The sequence below is a fragment of the Loxodonta africana genome, chromosome 8, assembly GCF_030014295.1.
Source record: "Loxodonta africana isolate mLoxAfr1 chromosome 8, mLoxAfr1.hap2, whole genome shotgun sequence".
Classification (NCBI taxonomy): domain Eukaryota; kingdom Metazoa; phylum Chordata; class Mammalia; order Proboscidea; family Elephantidae; genus Loxodonta; species Loxodonta africana.
The window spans coordinates 85388232-85413861 of NC_087349.1; the positions used below are offsets into that span (position 1 = coordinate 85388232).

Consider the following 25630-nt stretch of genomic DNA (forward strand, 5'->3'; position numbering starts at 1 on the left):
TGAGTACAAAAGTCTTCAAAAAGTTCCTCACTTCTGGCCCAGTAATTCTATCTCCAGGAATCTATACGAAGGCAGCTGCTTACGCAGAAAAATAATTCAAACAAAATGTTCATTGCAGCTTCGTTATTAAGCCCTAAATTGGAACGGTTAAACAAATGACGATGTGTACACACAATAGAATACCTCGTTTGTTAAAACAGTATTAGAAAATATTTAAACCTATACAGGAAACCTTACACAAGGTTAAATAAAAATAAATGAATATATAAAATTATACATAGTGTGTTTCCAACTTTGTTTTAAAATATTAGATGCATAGGAAAAAAGACTGCAATCTAAGAGTTAGTTAACAATTGAAGGTGGAATTTTGTTGATTTTTTATTTTCTTCTTCATTTCTCTCTATACTTTATAAATGCTTTACTGAAATTAACAGTTTAACTCCAGTTTTGATGTTTGATTGCTGTTATGGATTGCACTGTGTTCCCCCAAAAATATGTGTTACAAATCCTAACCTATACCTGTGGATGTAAGATTTTGGGAATAGGGTTTTTTTCTGTTACATTAATGAGCCATATCAGTGTAGGGTGTGTCTTAAACACAACCACTTTTGAGATACAAAAGGAGAAGATTAGGCACAGAAGCAAGCAAGCACAAACAGGGGAAAGATAGATGCCACTTGGAGATCCCCAAGGAACTCTTAAGAAGAACACTATAGAAGCTGAGACAAGGATTTTCCCCCAGAACGGACACAGGGAGCCCTCCCTTAGAGCCAGCACCCTAAATTTGGACATTTAGCCTCCTAAACTGTGAAAACATAAATGTCTGTGCACTAAAGCCACACACTTGTGGTATTTCTGTTATAGCAGCACTAAGAAGCAAAGACAACTGCTGACAGCTTTCAAATTCTACCGTTCCCCTTTCCCTTTCTGCTCCACATCTGGGTAAGCTGGTAAGAAAGCTCAGGTACTTGCTCCTTTGGTGCTGGAAGGACATTCAAACCACGCAAGCCCTAGTCTAAACACTGGAACCTTCCCCCTAATCCTACCCCCTAACCACAATAAAAACCCCAAGCCCCTCTCTTTTTCCCACTCTCTCTAGCCATTTTTGGATGAGCTTGTGGGCCTGCCCTGCTCTCCCCAGAAAGCCTCATTACATGAGTAATAAACCATTTCATACCTTCTTGGTACATATTTGGCATCACTAGCCTGAACATCTGAACCAAATCTGGGGTCGGGGATCCATCCCATCTCGGTGGAATGCCTACATCTAAAACGAGCATGTCTTACTTTTACACCAAAAACTGAAACATTTAAAAAGAAAAAGAAAGCTTAAGTTTTCGTGTCAGCCAGGCCTGCACCATTTTCTTCATTTTCAAGAAAGCACATATTTTAAGACAGCAGTCCAAGAAACAGGAGAATTCGTTATAAGGTAGCAACTCTGGATTCAAGACAACACGTGTCTAGAAGAACCATCTTCTATTCTGGGGCTAATTGTAGAATATACCTGAAGAAACATACCTGGACTCAGAAATGGATCTTCTGTAAGTACATCTCCAACGGTAACAGATAAAAATTGGTACTTGGGTCTCTGCCACCACCAGAATCTCTTCTTTTTGGTCACCAGACTTAGAAGCTGTATCTTATCAGAGTCATTCAAGTTCGATACTGCAATCAAGTTACCACCAGCATCAACTTCTCTAAGAAAATTCCTTGTTGCCTTGGCAAACATTTTGATGGCTCCAAATTACCTGAAAAAATAAGGTTCTCCCAAAGTCAATAAGAAGTTACTATTTTGAGGCTTTTGTTTTAAAATTACCTCATTTCTCCCTGGCGTCAACTGGTTCGCCTTATCTCTGGAAAAGCCTCTAGTTTGAGTTTAGCTGATGACAAAGAAATCATATTGAGATATTGAAAGAGAATATGTGCACCAGTCAGCATAGGCTAGGTTATGCTTCAGAAAAAAAATCACCCAAATCTTAGGGGTTTATTAACTATGAAGGTTTTTTTGTGGTTTATACTATATATCCAAAACAGGGGGAGAGGAGAGCTTTGCTCATCATAGTGATTCAGGGATCCAGACTAATGGGACAGCCTCCATCTTGGGCATTATTGGTCATCATCCAACAGGAAGGAGAGTTCTGGAAGGTCTCATACTATCAATTAAATGTTCTGGCCCAAAAGTGACACACGTCATGTCTATTCACAACCTATCAGAACCAGTCACAGGACTACCTCAATATGTATCTTAGTTATGACTACTTCTTTGAAGAATGAAACATACTTTTTCTCTATACTGTGTGATTTCTCCTATTCAGAAATGAAAAGCACTAATTTTTACTTTTTAACCAGGAAAGAAGGAAGTACAATCATGCTTCAGATGGAAGAAAAAAGAAAATACATTGGAAGATATAAAAGAGTATGCTGTATTCAGTGGAAGTATAGACTACTCAGTAAATGGCGTTAGAGCAACTGGGTAAGCGTCGGGAAGAAATAAAGTCAGATCCCCATTTCACACCACACACAAGAACAAATTCTCAATGGATTAGAGGAAAAATGAAACCATTAAAACTAGAAAAAAAATACAGACAAATATTTATATCATTGTCAGATAAGATGGACATTTAGAAATATAACACAAAAAGTGGAAACCAAATTGAAAGCAATCAATTGTCTCAGCTATATGGATATAACATGAAAATTTTAATAGTAAATCATTGTAAAATACAAAAGGCAAACTGAGAAATACTTGCAATATTTATGATAGAGGTAGAATCCTTAATGTATAAAACATTTTTACAAATGAATTTTTTTAAAGCACTGCAATAGAAACATGGGCAAAGGTTATAAACAAAGATTTAACACACATATAGATTGCACTTAGCCTATACATGCACACACTCTCACATACACAGATGTATGTGTGTGTGTATACATACATGTAAAATCATATTACTCAAAAAGTACAAATTGAAATAACGTTTTTAAAGCTATCCAGGGTCAAAAATTAAAATGTCTAAAAACCCCATATGAGTTTAAGGACAAGAGCTATGTTTTATTTGCATTTTTACCCTGGTGCCTGGGACAGTCACATGGACCCTAAAAAGAGAATTAAGAGCTGAAAGTAATCTTAGACCTTAACTAGCTCAATCCACTTTCTTCAACAGGAATCTCCTCTAGTGCATCAGGGAACATTTGCCCTTCTTATCACTATTACCATACCTGTTGCCGTCTAGTCGATTCCTACTCATAGCAACCCTGTAGGACAGAGTAGTACTGCCCCATAGAGTTTCCAAGGACGGATAGTGGATTTGAACTGCAGACCTTTTGGTTACCAGCCGTAGCTCACTGTAGCTCTTAACCACTGTGCCACAGGGCTTCCCAAACCAAACCCATTGCAGTGGAGTCAGTTCCAACTCATTACCACCCTATAAGACAAAGCAGAACTGCCCCACAAGCTTCCATGGAGTGGCTGGTGGAGCCAAACTCCTGACCTTTTGGTTAGCAGCCAAAGCTCTTAACCACTACACAACCAGGCCTCCCTCCAATCACTAGTTCTTCTCTAAGTACATTTTCTTAGATTATTTTGAAGTAGTAGCTACCTAATCTCATTTGATAAAGAGTGAACTGCAAAGAACAACTAAATATGCTTATTCTCCTATCTCTAATTAATCCCTCACTATATTTTTTTTATACTTACCATAACGAGCTTGCATGAAATGGAACACTCATTTATTCATTCACCAAATCCTTTATTGAACCATTCACTGAGTCATTTATTAATTATCTTTGAATACTGACTATACCCCAGCTACTGTGTTTAAGCATGTCGGATACAGAGATTTTAAAAAAAAAAAGTCTCTCTCTTCAGAGAGTGACACGGCAGGGAAGTAAACAGGCAAGATCTTTGTTAGATACTATCATAGACTGCTTTGGGGGAAGCACCAGGAAAATGACATCTAAATCCAGTCTGGACCAATAAGCAACACCATGATAAATGGAGGGAAGATTGAAGTTGTCAATGATTTCATTTTACTTGGATCCACCATCAACATCCATGGAAACGCTGTCAAGAAATCAAAGGACACATTGCATTGAGCGAATCTGCTGCAAAAGACCTCTTTAAATTCTTAAAAAGAAAGATATTCCTTTAAGGACTGAGGCATGCCTGACCCAAGCCATGGTGTTTTCAATCGCCTTGTAAGCACTGAAAGCTGGGCAATGAATAAGGAAGACTGAAGAAGAATTGATGGCTCTGAATTAGGGTGTTGGCAAAGAATATTGAATATAACATGGACTGCCAAAAGAATGAACAAATCTATCTTGGAAGAAGTACAACCAGAATGCTCCTTGGAAGCAAGGATGGTGAGGCTTTGTCTCAAATACTTTGGACATGTCATCAGGAGGGACCAGTCCCTGGAGAAGGGCATCATGCTTGGTAGAGAGCAAAAAAGAGGAAGACACTTAATAAGATCGGTTGACACAGTGGCTGCAACAATGGGCTTGTCAAGAATAATGATTGTGAGGATGGCACAGAACCTGGCAGTGTTTCGTACTGTTGTACATAGGTTTACTACAAGTCAGAACTGACTCGACGGCACCTGACAACAACACCAGCAACAATGAATCCAACTAGAGAGAGGTATGGGGTCACAGAAGTCCTCTAGAAGCAGCTGGCATTCAAGCTGTATTTTGTAGGCTAAGTAAAAGTAAGACAGGCAAACGAGGGCTGTGAGGGCACTCTGGCAGAGGAGCAAAAATTACAAAAGCACAGAGTTTGCAGGTGGTGGAAGAGTAGGCGAAATAGTACAAGGCAAGATTTGTTACCAGCCAACTCATGATGGTCCAGAAGACACTGTATTGTGTTGAGATGGCCAACCACCATTTCCTTGACAGACCTGGAATTGCTTAAAAAGCTCTGGGATTGATGCCTGCAATGGAATTCTAGAATGGCAAAAGGCAAAGGACAAGGCTGAGGAGGCCTCCGGTCCAGGTCCTCAAGGTCCATGCCTCCTCTGCTGAGGAGACAGGCAGCAGAAGCCACTAGAGTATTTAAGTATGGAGCAATGTGATCAGAATGGCCATTTAAAAGATCACCTGGAAGCAAAATAGGAAGTGGACTGGAAGGGAACAAGATTAGAGATAGACAAGAAATGATGAGATCCTGAACCATGTCAGTGGCATAAGTATAGAAAAGATTTGGTGGTTTTTTTCAGAACTCTGGTTGGATTTGCAGGTGGTGATGAACGAAAGGAACCTCTCTAGGATGTCCTCCAGGTCTCTCAAGTGTGGGTTGAGTGATGGGAGGAAGATCCCAGTTACCAAGAGAGAGAAGAAGCAGATTGATAAGGTCACTAGGCAATAACTGCTGAGATTGTATCTAGGATACCAGTACCAGTTGCCATCAAGTTGATTTCAACTCATGGCAACCCCACATGTGTCAGAGTAGAAGTGTGCTTCACAGGTTTTCAATGACTGATTTTTCAGAAGTAGATCCCCAGGCCTTTCTCCCAAGGTGCCTCTGTGTGGACTTGAACCACCAGCCTTTCAGTCAGCAGCAGAGCACTCAGCCATTTGTGCAACCCAAGGACTCCGTATCTAGGATAAGTTCTGGGATTTATATTGCCAAAAGCAAGGAAAGAACCTTTAACAACAGCAACAGAAACAGAGTTTCCCCAGTGATCTGTGGGAATTCATCCCATTGTCCCACGAGAAGAGCACAGCAGCGTCTGTCTCAGTTTACCACTGGTGTCAGAGTGTCTATTTTTATGGTTTCTATTCTTTTCTGGGACAAGCTGAAAGGGAGTTTGCTCACTTGCCTTCAGATCAAACAGGTGACTCTAGAAGCCAAATCAGGCATGCCATTGAAAAACAAAACTAAATCAAATAAAACCCATCTGTTGTGGGCAGTGAAGTCTTAGTGATGATACCAATCCTCCCATGAGCAATTGATTAGAGAGTGAAAAAAGGGAAATCCTAAATTAATTTTTATTTTTTTCTCATCTAACATCAAACACAGCTCCATTTGCCTTCTTAACAAGATGAGATGCTTCATGGAGTGTTACTGGAGATGGCTATTGCTTCTGTAGATTTTTATCAGAATCAGAATATTCAGTCAATCATGGAACTCTAAGAATATTCTCCTTGTGAAATAAATTAGAGCTTTGTTATTATTAATATACATTATTAATATACATAATAAATTTGCATGGCCCAAAAATCTAAACTATGTAAAAAGATATACATTGAAAAAGCACATTGCTGCCCATGTCCTACCTACCTTTTAACTCCCCCCGCTTCAGATAACCACTTACATTAGCTTCGTGTTTCCTTACACAGACACAAGTAAAAAATAACCTACATGTGGTTCTGCACCTTGCTTTTGGTTATGTAACAATATGTTCTGAAGAAGTACCTTCTTCTTTACAGTTACATAGTACTCCATACTCCATAGTTTATTTAACCTGTCCCCTAAGAAAACAAAACAAAACCAATTGCCACTGCACTGATTCTGACTCATGGTGACCCCATATGTTGCAGAGTAGAACTGAGCATAAGGTTTTCAATGCTGTGACTTTTCATAAGTAGATTGCCAGGCCTTTGTTCCTAGGTGCCTCTGGGTGGATTCAAACCACCAAACTTTTGGTTACAGCCAAGAATTCAACCGTTTGCACCAGCCTGTCCCTGAGTTCTAGGTTATTTCTAAAATTTTGTTATTAGAAAAAATGGCACACTAACTATTTCTATATGTGTTTGTTCTTCATATCTGGGCAAGTGTATCTAAAGGGTAGATACTTAGAAGAGGGATTGCTAGATGAACAGGTAAATGCATCTATAAGTTCAGTAGGCGATGTCAGATGTCCCTTCATAGTGGCTATGCCATTGTGCAGTCTCACCAGAGATACATGAAAATGTCAGTCCCAGCAACAGAGTGTGTAATCAAGCTTTTGATTTTGCCAGTCTAGTAGGTGAGAAACAGTATTTCAGTATAGTTTTAGGCTATGTAATTTTAATATAAATGAAATACAGCATCTCTTATCTCGCTTAAAAGCTTGTTGTAGTTTTTCTTTAAATGTTTGTGTCTTTCGCTCGTATTCTATTTGCTCCCCCCACCCCCTTTATTTCTGGAAACTTTTGATATAATAGATATCAGCCAAGATATAGGCTAGAAATTCAGTACAAAAGATTTGATAACGTGGCACTGGGAGACAATAAGCTGCTACTGTCAGTCTCAAACATCTAAAGTAACTGGTCCAATTACTGGCATGAATCAAAAAAAACAGAAAATAACAAATGTTGGAGAGGCTACGGGGAAATTGGAATTCTTATGCACTGCTGATGGGAATGCAAAATGGTACAACCATTTTGGAAAATGACATAGTGCTTCCTTGAAAAGTTAGAAATAGAAATACAATTTGATCCAGCAATCCCATTCCTAGGAATATATCCTAGAGAAATAAGAGCTGTCACAAGAATAGACATATGGACACCCATGTTCATCGCAGCATGATTCACAATAGCAAAAAGATGGAAACAACCTAGGTGTCTATCAACATATGAATGGATGAACAAACTATGGTATACACAAACAATGGAGTGCTATGCAACAATAAACAACAATGATGAATCTGCAAAGCATCTGATAACAGGGATGAATCTGGAGGGCATTATGTTGAGTAAGTCAATCACAAAAGGACAAATATTGTATGAGACCACTACTATAAGAACTCATTAAAAGATTTTACACACAAAAAGAAACAATCTTTGATGGTTACCAGGGAGGTAAGGGGAGGGAAAAACACTAACTAGACAATAGAAAGTGGTAACTCAGTGAAGAGTAAGACAGTACACAATACTCAGGATGCCATCACAACTTGAGGAAGGCAAGGTCATGGAAGCTTCATAGACATACCCAGACTCCCTGAGGGACCAAATTACTGGGCTGAGGGCTGTGGGGACTATGGTCTTGGGAACCGTTATCTCAATTGGCATAACATAGTTTATAGAGACAGTGTTCTACATTCTACTTTGGTGAGTAGCATCTGGGGTCTTAAAAGCTTGTGAGTGACCATCTAAGATACTCCACTGGTCTCACCCTGTCTAGACCAAGGGAGAATAAAGAAAACCAAAGACACAAGGGAAAGATTAGTCCAAAGGACTAATGGACCACGAGTACCAGAGCCTCCACCAGACTGAGTCCAGCACAACAGATGGTGCCTGGCTACCACCACCAACTGCTCTGATAGGGAGCACAGTAGAAGGTCCTGGACAGAGCTGGAGAGAAATATAGAACAAAATTCTAACTCGAAAAAAAAAAAAAAAAAAAAAACGAAAGGCCAGATTTACTCATCTGACAGGGACTGGAGAAGCCCCAAGAGTATGCCCCTTGTACACCCTTTTAGCTCAGTAATGAAGTCATTCCCGAGGTTCACCCTTCGGCCAAAGATTAGACAGGTCCATAAAATGAAACAAGACTAAATGGGCACACCAACCCAGGGGCAAGAACAAGAAGGCAGAAGGGGACAGGAAAGCTGGTAATGAAAAACCTAAGGTCAAGAAGGGGAGAGTGTTGACACGTAGTGGATCTGGTAACCAATGTCAGAAAACAACATGTGTATCAACTGTTTAATTACAAGCCAATTTGCTATGTAAACCTTCATCTAAAGTATAATAAAAATAAAACAATACATTAAAATGAAAATAAATAAAACATTTATTTTTGGCAAAAATAAAATAAAATAAAGTAACTGGTCTAGCTAAGAGAAACGAAATAACATGTCCAGGTCCAACTAAAACCAAGGGCCTAGAACCCAAGTTGGCTGACACAGACAAGCAAATTCCATCTCAGTTAGCCAGAAGAAGGCTTCAAATTCAAACTTGTGGAATGTACCAACATGAAAGTATATGAAAGTGGCCTAGAGGGGAGATATAGCTCAAATTGCTCATGGCCAAAAACTCACTGCATATCACAGGTAAAACACAGATCCTGGGGCACTGACACAGGGCCTTAAAAATTATATTAACAAAGCGTCCTTACACACCTGTTTAATCTGGCTTCTCAGCTCAAAGCAGGTTAGAACTCAGAGAGCCACGGTAAATATGGTAAGGACAGTCTAACTTGGGTCAGACTCCTTGACAAGAAACCGGAGGAAACAGACCAAGAAAGCAAGATGATGACAAAGAATTAACAAGGTACTGGGACTGTCAGCTTGTTGGAACAAAGAATCCTAAAAACAGTCACCAAGGTCATGACTGCATGAGAAGATGCTAACATCACTTGAACCTGTCCTTAAGACCAATTCAGAGTCATGGGATTATCAAGTCTGTAAGTGGAAGAGATCCAGTTCTTCCGAACACCCCATTCAGGTTTCTTCTGCAGGGCAGCTTTGGTTGGTCATTGGGCCTGTTTGAAAGGTTCTAGGGAAGAAATCTCAACATTGAAATAGTAGGCATTGTCCACATTTTACAGACGCGGAAACTGAATTTCAAAGATGTTAACTTACCCAAGATCATGAGAAAGAGAAAAACAGTCTTGGTATCTGGGATCTGGCCTGGTACTCTCAGCTGGGCCCTGGTGTTGCTAGGACATGGCCTGTCACTCACAACTAGGCCCCGGTGTTCTCCTGTTGAACATGAACAATTTTACTGTAATTATGATTATACATAATTATGTCTAAACACAGACAAAACAAGCACATTGTCCAAACAACAAAAATGACCAAACAGCCCCTCTCCTGGCTAATGAGTAACTGCTGCTTCTTTATCAATTACAGCTTTAAAACCAACCAAGCCAGTTGCCTTTGAGTCAATTCTGACTCACAGCAAGCCTATAGGACAGAGTAGAACTGCCCCATAGGGTTTCCGAGAAGTGGCTGGTAGATTTGAACCGCCAGCCTTTTGGTTAGTAAACGAACACTTAACCACTGCGCCAATCACAGCTTTAGCCTCACTGTAATCTGTCCTCCCAATAGATAAGATTTATTAAGACTCCCAATCATAGAATTTCCCCACTTCCTAACAGCATCCAATCCAGAGGAATAGCCTGCTTGCTTAAATCCTCCACAAAATCACCTACCATAAGCCTAAATCCTATAGTAGGTCCTTTCTAACACCTTCTTACTGAGACACCCTATGTTCCGCATGGTGTGAGGTCTCTCTTACTGCAATGAACCCAGCCTATTCAACTGAAAGTGTGTTCCCCATGGTCTTTGGCTGGAGGTCATTGACAGTCATGCAGAGAATTAGTGGTGAGCCAAGACTTCAGCCGAGGTTCACCTGATGTCAAAGCCTGTGCTCTTGACCACCCTGCTTAGCTTTCTGTTCAGCAGTTTTTATTTTTGTTTTCTTGGTTTGGTTTTGGGCTACACATGATTCACACTGTAAAGGTAAGATGTATGCTTGAAAGGTAAACATTTTTGTAGGAAACAAAAAGCATTGCTGTGGAACATATTATTTCCTCACTTTCTGGAGAAATGAGACTTTGCTGTACTTGTCTCACCTTAACAAGTTCAGCACATTTTGAATTATTTTTAGTTTTCTAAATAACAAAGTAAAATTGAGCCAGTTAAATTAAACATAGGTGTCATCCTTTTACATCTTTCTGTACTTACAGCCCAGTACCTGAGCTCATTTCTAATGAGAAGACAAAAAAAAAGTACTCTATCATATGTGAAATAAAAAATATGATGGTTACAAACCAGGATTAGCTTAAAAAAGGAGCCGGTGAGGTGGAAAAACTTTTGGGAGGTGGAGTTGATATGAAAAGAGAAAAACTGGCTAAGAATGGTATCTTAGGCAGGCTTCTCTAGAGAAGTAAAACCAGTAAAGTAAACAAATGTATATAGAGAGAGATTCGTATCAAGGAAACAGCTCACACGACTGTAGAGGCTGAAATGTCCCAAGGCCTTGTATCAGGATAGAGGTTTCTCTCAATTCATGCAGCCTTGGGGGCTGGTGAATCCAAGATTGGCAGGTCAGGGTGCAAGTCTCCTGCTCTCAGGCTGTGAAGATCAATGAATTCCAGATCTGCAGATAAGCTAAGATACAGCTCAAGTCCCAAGAGCCTGAAGTCAGACGAACGAGAGGCAGCACAGGATCCAGAGTCAGCAAAAAAGCCAGAATGTCTGCTTATATTGGGATGCAGGCCACACCCCCAAGGAAAATCCCTTTCAACTGATTGGCTACTCACAGCAGATTCAATCATGGGAGTGATCAAATATAAACACTGAGAATTATGGCCCAGCCAAGCTGACACATAATCTTAACCATCACAGTCTACCCCTTGTCAACTTGGTACATGTACACATCTCCTTAAACCATACATAATCCCTGAATAAAGACAATTATAAAGTTATAATTGCACCTAACATGATAAAACTAACATGCATACAACTGAAAACACACTAGCCCTGTTTACACCTTAGAAGAAAACAAAAATATTTGACGCACACATACAAAGCAGAAATACTCATAACAATTACAGTATTCATTTCTGCAACTGGTCACGTGGCTGTAACTGGTATTTAGAACTACCTTCTTCCACCACCCATTCCATATTCCCTTTCCCCTCAGCAAGCACCTCAGCTGGTCATGGTTTTTTGCCTGGTGGGGTGACCAAAACCTTCATTCCTGGGTCATTAATAGTCCTGTCAGAATTGGGTTGCTGTAGTTTTCCATTGACTTTAAACACAGGGCATGGTAGTACTAAGAGATGCCTAAGAGATCTCCTGCATTCCAGACATACTCTTCTTTACCTCCATTATGTAATATCAATCCAACTTCCTCTTGGTAATCAGGATCAATCACACCAGCTGGTATGATAACTCCCTTCCTTGCCTGTTGATCCAGAGACATAAGGAGCCGAAAGTGGCCAGGTGGCATTCTTAGCTTCCAGTTCAATGGAATCAGTGATGTGCTTCCAGGTGGGAGCATTCCTCCCTTTGGAACTAAGACCTCTAGATCTGCAGAGCATAAGATCGTGGGGACAGGAAGCAAAAATCTTGCGAGTGGGTTGCTAAGGGTAACGGTGAGTGGTGCCACTCCCATTTCCACACCTTGATTCCTGGACCCACGAATCCTGGCTGTGGGAGAAACAGTACCATATATTGGACACTGGTTTAAAGCAAATACAGCCTCCTGGAGAACACTGCCCCAACCCTGCAAGGTATTGCCACCTAGCTGGCACTGTAACTGTGTCTTTAGAAAGCCATTCCATCGTTCTATCAAGCCAGCTGCTTCAGGATGATGAGGAACATGGTAAGACCTGTGAATTCCATGAGCATGGGCTCACTGCCACACTTCATTTCCTGTGAGGTGAGTCCCTTGATTTGAGGCAATGCTGTGTGGAATACCATGACAGTGGATAAGGCACTCTGTAAGTCCATGGATGGTAGTTTTGGAAGAAGCATTGCGTGCAGGGAAGGCAAATTCATATCTAGAGTAAGTATCTATTCCAGTAAGAACAAAACGCTGCCCTTTCCATGACGGAAGTGGTCCAATGTAACCAACTTGCCACCAGGTTGCTGGCTGATCACCTTTAGGGATGGTGCCATATTGGGGACTCAGTGTTGGTCTCTGCTGCTGGCAGATTGGGCACTCAGCAGTGGCTGTGGCCAAGCCTTGGTGAGTGGAAGTCCATGTTGCTGAGCCCATGAATAACCTCCATCCCTGCCATCATGGCCACTTTGTTCATAAGCCCATTGAGCAAAGATAGGAGTAGCTGGGGAAAGAGGATGACTGGTTTCCACAGAATGTGTCATCTTATTCACTTGATTGTTAAAATCATCCTCTGCAGAGGTTACCCTTTGGTGAGCATTCACAGGAGACACAAATATCTTCACTTCTTTGGCCCATTGGGAGAGGTGTATCCACATACTTCTTCCCCATAAATCCTTGTCTCCAATTTTCCAGTCATGTTCCTTCCATGTCCCTGACCATCCAGCCAAACCATCGGCCACAGCCTATGAATCAGTATACAATCACACATCAGGCCATTTCTCCTTCCAAGCAAAGTGAACAATCAGGTGCACTGCTGGAAGTTCTGCCCATTGAGAGGATTCCCCTTCACCACTGTCCTTCAGGGAGGTCCCAGAAAGGGGCTGTAGTGCTGCTGCTGTCCACATTTGAGTGGTGCCTGCATATCCTGCAGGACCAGGTACGGGTTTTCTCTTCTTCAGTCGACTGATCATAAGGAACTTCCCGTGAGGCCATAGGTGCAGACTGGGAGATGGAAGGTAATCACATATAAATACTGAGAATCATGGTCCAGCCAAGTTGACACACAATCTTAACTATCACAAATAGAAAAGAACCCTCCAGGTGCATCCAGCCAAGTTGACACACAATCTTAACTATCACAAATAGAAAAGAACCCTCCAGGTGCCCTGGAGGTCCAGAAAAAACAAAGAAAAAAGCACTTGGAAAATGTAAAGCTTCCTCTTAAAACAGACGAAATAAGGGACAGCAGGCTAGGAATTTGGGTTAGTTCTCAAATATGCCTAATTGTCTGGGCTCAACTCCTCTGGGACATTTTTCATAAGAACAGCTTGTTGGTGGGTGGATTTTGAAAACGACTTATGTACTCCACATTTATTCAGCTTCTCCAACTCCACAGCACTTTTTTACATTCCACTCTGCCTGGGTCATCTGTTTGTTTCTGTTTCTCTGTGAAGGTAGCAATGCCAAGACATCCATCCCTCTCTTCACTTTTTTTTTTTTTTTAAACTATAGGTGAAGGTTTACAGAACAAACTAGTTTCTCATTAAACAGTACACATATTGTTTTATGACATTGGTTAACAACCCCACAACATGTCAATACTCTCCCTTCTCAACCCTGGGTTCCTTATTACCAGCTTTCCTGTTTCCTCCTGCCCTCTAGTCCTTGACTCTGGGCTGGTGTACCCCTTTAGTCTCATTTTATTTTATGAGCCTGTCCAATCTTTGGCTGAAGGGTGAACCTCAGGAGTGACTTCACTACTGAGCTGAAGGGGTGCCTGGGAGCCATACTCTCAGGGTTTCTCCCGTCTCTGTCAGGCTAATAAGTCTGGTCTTTCTTTCTGAGTTAGAACTTTGTTCTACATTTTTTTCCAGCTCTGTCTGGGACCCTTTATTGTGATCCCTGTCAGAGCAGTCAGTGGTGGTAGCCGGGCACCATCTAGTTGTGCTGGACTCAGTCTGGTGGAGGCTCTCATCCACTGTTGTGAACAGAGTTGCGGCTCAAAAAGCGATTCTTTTTTGAAGTCTAAAACAAATGCCCTTCTAAGCACAGCCCTCTAGTCTTCCCCTCTCTTTGATGCAGATGAGAAAAGGAAGGGTCGTAGTCCACAGGTTGGGCCAAAGGAAGTCATGCGTGCCGGCAGGTGTTAAAAGTCATAAACACACAAGCCATTAAAAGTCATACACACACACGCACACACACGCTGTTAAAAGTCACACACACACACCCCCTGCCAAAGCCTTAGCAGCTCCCAGAGGAGAAACCGGAAGACAAAGAATGAAGGCGTACAGGGGAGGCCCTTGCAACATCCAAGGAAGAAGTGGCAGTGGGGAATGGGGAGGAGTAGAGATGGTGAGTGGGGTACCGGGGAAGGGACAGGATTATGGGATGGGGGCTGAGGTTGGTAATGTGAAAAGGGATGGGAGCCCGATGGGGCCAGCTGTTCCAGCTGCTGGGCAGCCAGACCTCCTTAGGAGGGAGAGAAGAAAGGAGTGTCCCAGAGAGAAACGAGACGCACACACTTGGCTTCGCTCGGCCTGGACGCCCAGAGAACAGAGCAGGAGCCCCCGCCGGGCCCGCAGTCCGCCTGGCCGTGCACTTACCCGCGCACCCGGCCTGACGGCCCTGCAGCCGCGCGCTCTCTGCCCGGCGCTGGCCGGAGTCGGAGGAGCTCCCGCCGGGCGGGGGCTCGGGAAGCAGGCGGGAGGGGCGGCTGGAGACCTTCGCTCTGTTCCCGCCTCCTACAGTCGCGGGGCTGCGCGGCCGGGAGAGGCGGAGCTGAGGCACTGGCCGCTGTGGCGCTGCGAGGCCGGGAGGAGGGGGGCGCGGTCGGGAGAGACCAGCGAGAGCGAGCCAAGGGGTGCGGGCTTCAGCCTGGGTGAGGCCCAGCAAGGCTGCTTGAGGCCAAAAAGGCCCATATCTAACTGGTTGGTTCCGTTTCTTCGTGTGACTCCACCGGAGCTGGGTCGCTTATGCTTTAACCAAAGTCCCCAGGCACTGGAAATGTTAGGGCCTCACCTGAAAGTGAGCTCGGCCTTTCATAAAGGCTTCTCCTCCCACCCACCGGCACAGTTCCTCCCTCACCGAGGGGCTCTGACCTGCCACCAACAATGGGTTCACATTGGGCACTATGGCTTCACGATGTCACTAGGAAAGTCCGAGGCCGCTCTAGTCTATGTTGTTGTAGGGTGCCGCCGTCTAGTCTGTTCCAACTCATAGCGACCCCATGTGACAGAGTAGAACTGCCCCATGAGTTTTCTTGGCTGTAGCCTTTACTGGAGCATATGGCCAGGTCTTTCCCCGAAGAGCCACTGGGCGGCTTCCAACCGTAAACCTTTTGGTTAGCACTCAGAAGAGAAACCGGAAGACAAAAGAATGAACGAATCCGGGGGGGAAAAGGTACCACCAGCTCTTGCAACATCCAAGGAAGAAAACCCTATGGAGCAGTTCCCTGTCTGAGAGCGTGTCTGTGAGTCGGAATCGACAGAACGGCACACAGCAACAGCGATCTTTATTTTATGGAAGCAGATGGCTGGGCCTTTCTCACTCTGGAGCCGTTGGGTGGATTCCAACCACCGTTTCTGTTAGCAGCCTAGTGCTTAACTGTTGTGCCACCAGAGGTTTTTCGCTAGGCTGCCAAACCAAAAAAACCAACCCCCTTGCCATCGTATGGATCCTGACTCATACAGACCCTACAGGACAGAGTAGAGCTGCCCCACAGAGTTTCCAAGGCTATAATCTTCACAGAAGCAGACTACCACATTTTTCTCCCACAGAGTGGCTGGTGGGTTCTAACAGCCAAACTTTGGGTTAGCAGATGAGCGCTTAATCATTGCACCACCAGGGCTCCCTTCTCAAACCTACAGGAGCCCCTAATGCCTTCCTCTGTGAGCATCTGCATTTGCGGTGTGACTGTCACCACACTTTTGTCCTGATGCTAATTAATTCATGTAGACTATGCTCCAGTGGTGCAAAATTAACCATACTTGGCTGCTAACCAATAGGCTGGAAGTTTCAGCCCACCCAGAGACACCTCAGAAGAGAAAGGCCTGGCAATCTATTTTCAAAAAATCAGCCACTGAAAACCCTATGGAGCACAGTTCCATTCTAACACACGTGGGGTCGCCATGAGTTAAAGATGACTCCAGAGCAGCTAGTTTAAGCTTCTTGAGGGCACGACAGCACTTCTCACATACTAGGTGCTCAATACTGAGTGAGTGAATTTGAGCATAGTTGGTGCTCAGATATTGCTTGTTGATTGATCGACTTGAATATCACATCCTTTCAGTCAATATTTACAGGTCATCTCTGTGTAATGCATCTACTAGGCCAGGAGCAATGAATAAGAGACAAAATTTCCACCCTCAGAGAACTTGAATTTTGTTGTTGCCTTCAAGGGATCAGGGAAAAAGGCAGAGTGGGATAGGGATGCCAGGTGGGCTTTCCCTTGGGCTGCCATGTACTTTGTGCCTATCTCTAGATAGCACTGTACTTACCTCAGTACGGTCTTCCCTAATTATGCAAATTAAAAGTGCATCCCACCTACCCACCCACAGGAACTCTCCTGGCTTTATTTTACTCCTTTGCACTTATCATCATCTGATCGTATATATAATACTTATATTATTTACTATCTTTCTCTTCCCTAGAATTCAGCTCTAGGAGGAGAGAGACTTTTGTCTGTTTTGTGCACTACACCCAACATCTAGCAGAGTACCTGACACATGGTAGATATTCGTCAAATAGTTGTTGAATTAACGAATGGATCTCTTTGTTTCTCCAACCGGATTGTGGACCTTTACTCACCTGTGCAGTGCCTGGCACAAAGTAGGTACACAGTTAATAGTTATTGAATAAGTGAATGAATAAAAATGGTCAAGAGTGGTGGTCCCCTTGGGTCTCCTGCCTTGCCGAAGTGATTAAGCATTGAAAGAAACCAAGAGTCAGCCCAAGCCTTGTCAAGAGACCTTTGACCTATGCTATTGGTTCTATAAACCCATGAGTCAATTCCAACTCGTAGTGACCCTACAGGACAAAGTAGAACTGCCCCATAGGGTTTCCAAGGCTGAAATCTTTACAGAAGCAGACTGCTACATCTTTCTCCCGAGAAGAGGCGGCTGGTGGGTTCAAACTGCTGACTTATTGGTTAGCAGGGCTCCTGTTGGTTCTATGCCTTCCTATTGGTTCTACATCCTCATAAAATTGTAAAGTAATAACTCTGACTTGTTATCAGAGATTACTGCTTCCTGGTCTAGGGCATTAACCTTAAGAACTCACAGCCAGCATGTTCATGAAGTCTGGGCCCCACCCCCACCCCACCCCCAAACCCCAGTATTCTACCTAGATAGGTTAAGGTTACCACTTCTTTTGAGATTGCATGAGTTAGTGACTTCAAATTCTTTCACTCTTTTTGTCATGTTCAGTGCCTTTTAATTCAATGCCTGAGGAAGATGGTAACCAAAAAACCAAAATCAAACCCACTGCCATCAAGTCAATCACAACTCATAGCAACCCCATAGGATTTCCAAGGCTGTAAATCTTTACAGAGCCGCTGGTGGTTTCGAACCGCTGACCTTTCAGTTAGCAATCAAAAGCTTTAACTACCGCCACCAGGACTCCTTAATAATAGTAACAACAGCTAACATTTATACAACACTCTTTATCTACTGCCACAGGGCAGGGTTCTGAGTACATTACATGCACTGATTGACTCGTTTAATCCTCACGACTCTCTCTTGAGAGTCCAAATTAGAGATGAGGACATTGAGGCCAAACTGGGTAGCTCACTCAACTGGGGAGAGAGTGTCAAGACCTGAATCCAGATAGTTTGGCACCATCTGTGCTTTTAAGCACTGTTCTATACAGACTCTCCAACACAGAACAGAGGAAGCAGCATGCAGGTTGCTCCTGTGTTTGAAAGCACAGCGCCTATGCGTTCACGGAGGGGGCTGTGTTTAAGGAGATTTTCCCCTGTCCTGTGGTGGAAAAAAAAATTTTTTTTTTTTTTTGTGGTGGAGGATCCAGAGCATCCTGGCACCGCCATTACTGGGTCTCCACTTTTATGTTGTGTTTCTCAACAGTTGTGCTTATTATTATTAAATAAAGTATTTGAAGATTTCAGATGGAGCAATACAAGAAAGGAACTTTTAGGCCGACGAGAAAAAAGTGAATAAAAAGAAAACACCAAACCCCTCACTCCTTTAGAGGTATCTTCTTATTAAGAAAATGGAAATAGGAAATGGGGTGTCTTCAAAAGATAAACTGGGGGTGCCAATAGTGATGACAAGTTTTTGCTTTTAGAAAGATTCATTACATAAATTGTGTTTCAAGTTACAGAACTTCTGAAATATACCTAGGGGGCGTTGTATGTCCCCTAATCTACCTCCAGATCCTTACTGTGTAAATGATGTGTAAAGGTCAGCAACAATCGATATCTTCATTAGTGGGATGTATTTCAGAAATGCATGGCTCTGCGTGGCTGCCATTACTACCTCCTAGCTCTTTGGCAAGCACTTTTGGAGAGACGTGGACTCTTTCAGATGAGTTGCCTCTGCAGAGGAGAAAGAACACAGGCTTTGGAGTCAGTTGGATTTGTGTGGAATCCAGCTTACCATTTACCAGCTGAGTAATCTTATGCAAATTGTATAACCTGCCATGTAGAAAATTCCTTATGAGACTGTCATGAGATTAAATCAGATGATGTATGCAAAGCACATAGTAGGCCCTCAACAAAAAATAGTTTTCTTCTATTAACTATTATTTCAGTAGCAGTAAAAGTTAAAGCAGACCTTAATCTAAGTCTGAGTTTTATCACCTTGCATAAATTTGTCTTTTGCAAAAAATTTGACTGCTTCCCAGGTGTACATAGCTACTAACATAAATTAAAATAAAATAAAATTTGGCATACATTGATATACATTTTTTAACTGATTTAATTTACCTCCCTAAATCTCAAAAGTGCTTTTGTAACGAGAATCTGCATTGTCAAAGAATACTACCAATTACCACTTTAAAATAAAAAGCTTTATGGAGGATTAAATATGGTACAGGATTAACCATTTAGTGTTGCAACCATCTCTTGCTGAATTGCAAGATGCAGACAGAGACAGGAGAGGAACTGAAATTTACTTGGTGGCCAGCAAATGATCAACCAAAATTACAAGTCTCAGTGCAAATATCAATGGACAAATAATGAAATACGAACTAATCTGTTGTTCCAAGTATCAATTGCTCCACAACAAACTACCCCAAAACTCAGGGGCTTGAAACAACAACCATTTTATTATATCTCACAATTTTATTAGTTAGGACATCAGGCAGATCTCAGCCAGGTGATTCTCCAGTTCTATGGGGCACTGACTGGGGGTCTCTCAGTGGCAGTCAGCTGGTGAATGGGCTGGTCTGGAGGGCCTAAGACAGCAGCACTCATATGTGTGGTGCCTTGGCAGGGATGACTGGAAGGTTGGGCTCATAGGGCTCACTTAGGATTGTTGACCAGAGCACCTACACGTGGCCTCTTCAAAGACCAAGTCATAAAGAGCCTTGTCTTCTGCCTTGTTCCCTGGAATACTTGGTTTTAGAGCCCTGGGCCTCCATTGGAATTGGGAAGTCAGAATTCCAATGGAGGCTCAGGGCTCCAAGATCAAGTATTCCAGGGAACAAGGCAGAAGACAAGGTTCCTTATGACTTAGTCTTTGAAGACCCAGAATGTAACTTCGAAAGCATTCTATTGTTCAAGCAAGGCATTGAAGCCAGCCTAGATTCAAAGACAGGGGGACTCTACCTTTCAGTGGGAGAAACAGCAAAGAATTTCTAGACATCTTTAATCTATCACGTTTGTGTTTATGAAGGAGAATGGCATTAACCAACGTTTTAAAAAACTCCTGTATTTCTGCCCATTTTTCATGTAGACACATATATCATCAGCAGCATTAAGAAAATTTACAAAGAGGACCAGTAGTCACTTACCAGATTTCAGAATAACAGGAATATTCCAGAGTAATATAATTCAGAACTGTACAAGCTTTTCACACCCCACTATCATTATTCTTAAATATTGTTCAAGTTTGCAGCACACTATATGTTGTTTGTTGTTAGATGCCATTGAGTCAGTTTCGACTCCTAGCAACCCCATGTGACAGAGTAAAACTCCCCTATAGATTTTTCTTGCTTATAATCTTTATTGAAGCAGATCTCCAGGTCTTTCTCCCATGGAGCTAGCTAATAGATGGGTTCGAAATGCCAGCCTTTCAGCTGGCAACTGAAAGCTGAACTGTTGTACCACCAAGGCTCCTGTACCCAGCATAGAGAAAGGCAATGTGCATGCATACAACATTTTGCTAATTCAACAAATATTTATTAAGGGCCTGCAATGGAAACTCTGGTGGCATACTGGTTAAGAGCTACAGCTGCTTACCAAAAGGTCAGCAGTTCGAATCCACCAGGTGCTCCTTGGAAACCCTATGGGGCAGCTCTACTCTGTCTTATAGGGTTGCTATGAGTCAGAATCCGATCGAAGGCAACGGGTTTTTTTTTTTTTCACAATATGCCAGGCACTCTGCTAGGTGCTGAGGGTAGGTGATGAGCATGGGAGATGTGGCTCGTGCCCTCCGGTAGCATGTAGTCTATCTAGGAAGGCAGACAGACAATAAGAATAAAGAATGGGAAGTACAGTGGTCAGGTACCAGAGGACTGTTTGGCTGGAACACTAAACATGATGGAAGAGGATGAATAAGTGGATCAAGGAAAGTAAATTAGTCAGGGTAAGCATTGGGCAAATCTACTGTGAAAGATCTCTTTAAAGTGTTTAAAAAAAAAAATCAAAGATGTCATTTTAAGGACTAAGGTACACCTGACCCAAATCATGGTATTTTCAGTCACTTCATATGCATACAAAAGCTAGACAATGACTAAGGAAGACTGAAGAAAAACTGATGCCTTTGAATTATGGTGTTGGCGAAGACTTTTGAATACACTGTGGGCTGCCAGAAGATGGAAAAAATCTTTCTTGGAAGAAGCACACCCAGAATGCTCCTTAGAAGCAAGGATGGTAAAACTTTGTTTATGTGTTATATGATCAGACAATAAATTATTTAAATGAAAAACAATTTTATCTGTCTGTGTCACCCCAGGTGGAATCCTTTACAAAAGTTTTGAGTTTGGGCAACATCTATTTTATCCTCTGAAAGCATTTTGTATTCTCTGAAACCCATTTCTTCTTTCCTGGGCACAAAGATTACCTTTCTTTCCCTCTCTTGCAGCTACAAGGGACCATGTGACTGATTTCTAGCCAAAGGAAGGTATGTAAAAGTTCCTAGACCATAAAAGTCTCTCATGAGCGAACCTGTAGCTTCTCTCCTTCTCTGCCTGCTAGAGATGTCCATGCCCAGGGCAGCCTTGGCAGCTTCGAGTTGAAAATGGTAAAGCCTCCTTCAACCTGGGCTCTGGAGGAACAGAGACTACCCTCCTTCGCCACCTCTCTCCACAATGTGAATCTGCCTTAGACTTTTTACATAGTGAAAAATGGCCTCTTGCCTTTTGGAGTCCCTGGGTGGTGCAAAGAGTGTGCTCAGTGGCTAACCGAAAGATAGGTAGTTGGAGTCCACCCACAGGCACCTTGGAAGAAAGGCCTGGCAAAAAAAAAAAATCAGCCATTAAAAACTCTATGAAGCACAGTTCTACTCTGACACACATGGGATTGCCAAGAGTCAGAATTGACTTGATGGTAAACGATATTTGTTTATTTGTTTGTTTATATTGCATTTGAGCCATTATAATTTAGGTAGATATTTGTTTTATTAGTTGCTGTTGTTATGATTGTTAGGTGCCATTGAGTCAGTTCTGACTCATAGCAACTCTATGTGCAACAGAACGAAACACTGCCAGGTCCCGTGCAATCCTCACAATCCTTGCTATGTTTGAGCCCATTGTTGCAGCCACTGTGTCAATCCACCTAGTTGAGGGTCTTCCACTTTTTTGCTGACTTTACCAAGCATGTCCTTCTCCAGGGACCAATCCCTCCTGATAACATGTCCAAGGTATGTGCTAATCTGCTGCAAAAAACCTAAAGTATTAAAAAGCAAAGATGGCACTTCACTTTAAGGACTAAAGTGGGCCTGGCCCAAGCAATGGTGTTTTCAATCACCTCATATGCATTTGAAAGCTGGGCAATGAATAAGGAAGACTGAAGAAGAATTGATGCCTTCAAATTATGGTGTTGGCGAAGAATATTGAATATACCATGAGCTGCGAAAAGAACAAACAAATCTGTCTAGAAAGAAATACAGCCAGAATGCTCCTTAGAAGCAAGAATGGCAAGACTTCATCTCACATACTTTGTAAAAAGAGGAAGACCCTCAACTAGGTGGATTGAAAAAGTGGCTGCAACAATTGGCTCAAACATAGCAAGGATTGTGAGGGTTGCACGGGACTCGGCAGTGTTTCATTCTGTTGTACATGGGGTCGCTCTGAGTCAGAACTGACTTGATGGCACCTAACAACAATAACTGATAAAACAAGTATCTCCCTAAATTATAACGGCTCAAATGCAGTATAGACAAACAAACAAATAAATGCCAGTTACCATCAAGTCAATTCTGGCTCACAGCAACCCCATGTGTGTCAGAGTAGAACTATGCTTCATAGAGTTTTCAGTGGCTGATTTTTTTGGAAACAGATTGCCAGGCCTTTCTTCCAAAGTGCCTGTGGGTGGACTCCAACCACCTACCTTTCAGTTAGCCTCTGAGCATGCTCTTTGCACTACCCAGGGACTCCCAAATGCAAGAGGTCATTTTTTACCATGTAAAAAGTCTAAGGTAGATCCACATTGTGGAGGGAAGTGGCGAAGGAGGCTAGTCTCTGTTCCTTCAGGAGCCCAAGTCGAAGGAGGCTTTACCATTTTCAACTCGAAGCTGCTGAGGTTGCCTTGGGCATGGATATCTCTAGCAGGCAGAGAAGGAGAGAAGCTAGAGGCTCACTCATGAGAGACGTTTATGGGCTAGGAACTTTTGCATACCTTCCCTTGACCAGAAATCAGTCACATGGTCCCTTGTAGCTGCAAGAGAGGGAGAGAAAGGCAATCTTTGTGTCCAGGAAAGAAGAAATGGGTTTCAGAGGATACAAAATGCCTTCAGAGGATAAAATAGATGTTGGCCAAACTCAAAGTTTTTACAAAGGATTCCACCTGGGGCAACCCAGACAGTTGAAATTGTTTTTCATTTAAGTAATTCATTGTCTGATTATACAACACATAAACCAAAACCAAACCAAACCCACTGCCGTCAAGTTGACTCCAACTCATAGCGACCCTACAGGACAGAGTAGAACTGCCCCATAGGGGTTCGAAGGATGTAAATCTTTACGGAAGCAGACTGCCACATCTTTAGCAGCTGAGCGCTTTAACCCCTGTGTCACCGGTGCTCCCTATATAACACATACTTTGAAAAAAATTAAGCCGCTGAAAAATGAAGACTTTCTTAATCCTACACCTGCTTTAAAGGATATTTAAGAAAACATGGAGAAATTGGTGATAGAGTGGGGGAGGGTGATGTTTTCATCTTCAGCAATTATTGCTGACAAATTCTTAGCTGAGTTATAATTGGAAGGGGAGAGTGGGAATTGTATACACATTTGTGGGTAGGGAAGGTCCTTAAAAAGGCTAATTGCAATGGAAAAAGCAACTTGGCAAGGAAAAATTACCTTGGCATCTAACTCAGCCTTGACTGATTGCTAAAAGCACCAGCACAATCAATTTGTTAATCTGAAGAGTGGAAGAGGAAACAGTTTGGGGAGTTGAGCTGTTGCCACCCCCTGGGACCCTCTAACACATAGGAAGATTTTACGTTATTCGAACTGCTGGTAGCAGTGGAATTTTTTTTTCTAATAGTATACTTTGAAATTTTCAAGCCTCTTTTTTCTCCCCCAAGAACTGTACCTGTCATCACACAGTGAGGTTTCTTCGAGGATCTAGAGCCGATAGGCAAAGACTGTGCTGGGACTTCAGAATTCAAGAAGGCTTGCTTTCTACAAGAGCCTGGTGGCGCAGTGGTTAAGAGTTTGGCTGCTACCCACAAGGTTGGCAGTTTGAATCCACCAGCCTCCCCTTGCAAACCCTATGGGGCAGTTCTACTCTGTCCTGTAGGGTCACTATGAGTCAGATTTGACTTGACGGCAACAGGTTTGGGTTTGGGTTTTGTTTTCTGCAAGGAAAGCCATCTTCCTTTCCTAACTTTCTCATACTAAAAAAAATAAAAACATCGACAACCAGCCAAACAAGCGAAGCAACCTCTAGTCCCAGTATCAGTATGAGCCCAGCTAACAAGCAGCTGACAGGGACTCTGCTGTGTCACAATTTTGAAGTTGGCACAAGGCTAATATTTGAGTCCCATTCCCTACATGCTGTTATGAATTGAATTGCGCCCTCCAAAAGTATATGCTGTAACTTAACCTCTAAATCTGTGGACATAATCCTTTTTGGAAATAGGTTTCTCTTTGTTATGTTAGTGAGGCCATATCAGTTTAAGGTGTGTCCTAAACCTAATTGAGTTATAGGGAGCAGCATAGACAAAGAGACTAGCAAGCACAAAAAGGGGAAGATAGATGTCATGTGAAGAATGCCAAGAAAATGAAGAACTTTGAGGCTACAGAAAAGCTGAGACAAGGATCTTCCCCCAGAGCTGACACAGTCTTTCCCCAGCACCAGTGCCCTGAATTCAGACTTCTAGCCTTCTGAACTATGAAAAAACAAACTTTAGTTTTTTAAAGCCACCCACTTGTGATACTTTTGTTACAGCAATTCTAGGAATCTAACACACCCCCTTTCCAAGCCTAAGTTTCCTCACCCATAAAATGGAAGTGATAATACCTACCCTACAGAGTCAAAAAGAACATTTTAAGATCTATCCTGAAGTAAAATGCTGTCAATGATGGGATAATCATCATACGCCTACAAGGAAGACCAGTTAATACAACTATTATTCAAATTTACACACCAACCACTAAGGATAAAGATGAAGAAGTTGAAGATTTTTACCAACTTCTGCAGTCTGAAATTGATCAAACGTGCAATCAGGATGCATTGATAATTACTGGTGATTACAATGCAGAAGTTGGAAACAAAGAAAGATCGGTAGTTGGAAAATATGGCCTTGGTGATAGAAATGATGCCAGAGATCACATGATAGAATTTTGGAAGATGAGCGACTTCTTCACTGCATATACCTTTTTTCCACAGCATAAATGGCGACTATACAGCTGGACCATGCCAGATGGAATACACAGGAATCAAATCAGCTACATCTGTGGAAAGAGATGGTGGAAAAATTCAGTAACATCAGTCAGAACAAGGCCAGAGGCCGACTGCAGAACAGACCATCAATTGCTCCTATGCAAATTCAAGTCGAAGCTGAAGAAAATTAAA

At 42.4% G+C, this 25630-nt stretch overlaps 1 protein-coding gene across 4 annotated transcripts in view; it reads right to left on the reverse strand.

Annotated features, from left to right (window-relative positions):
- The window catches only part of GSDME (gasdermin E), a 78758-nt gene extending 63837 nt beyond the window's left edge, over positions 1-14921 (reverse strand). Inside the window, exons 1-3 of one of the 4 annotated variants that reach the window (XM_064290085.1) lie at positions 14817-14921; positions 9501-9620; positions 1519-1748 (exon numbers count right to left, since the gene is read on the reverse strand). In XM_064290085.1, the coding sequence (XP_064146155.1) occupies positions 1519-1729 (211 nt within the window). In that variant the 5' untranslated portion in view covers positions 1730-1748; positions 9501-9620; positions 14817-14921. Of the gene's footprint in view, positions 1-1518; positions 1749-9500; positions 9621-10871; positions 13455-14816 lie in introns of those variants that run through there. The other 3 variants (XM_064290086.1, XM_064290084.1, XM_064290083.1) reach the window with 3 other exon arrangements.
- Positions 14922-25630: the final 10709 nt, after the last annotated feature.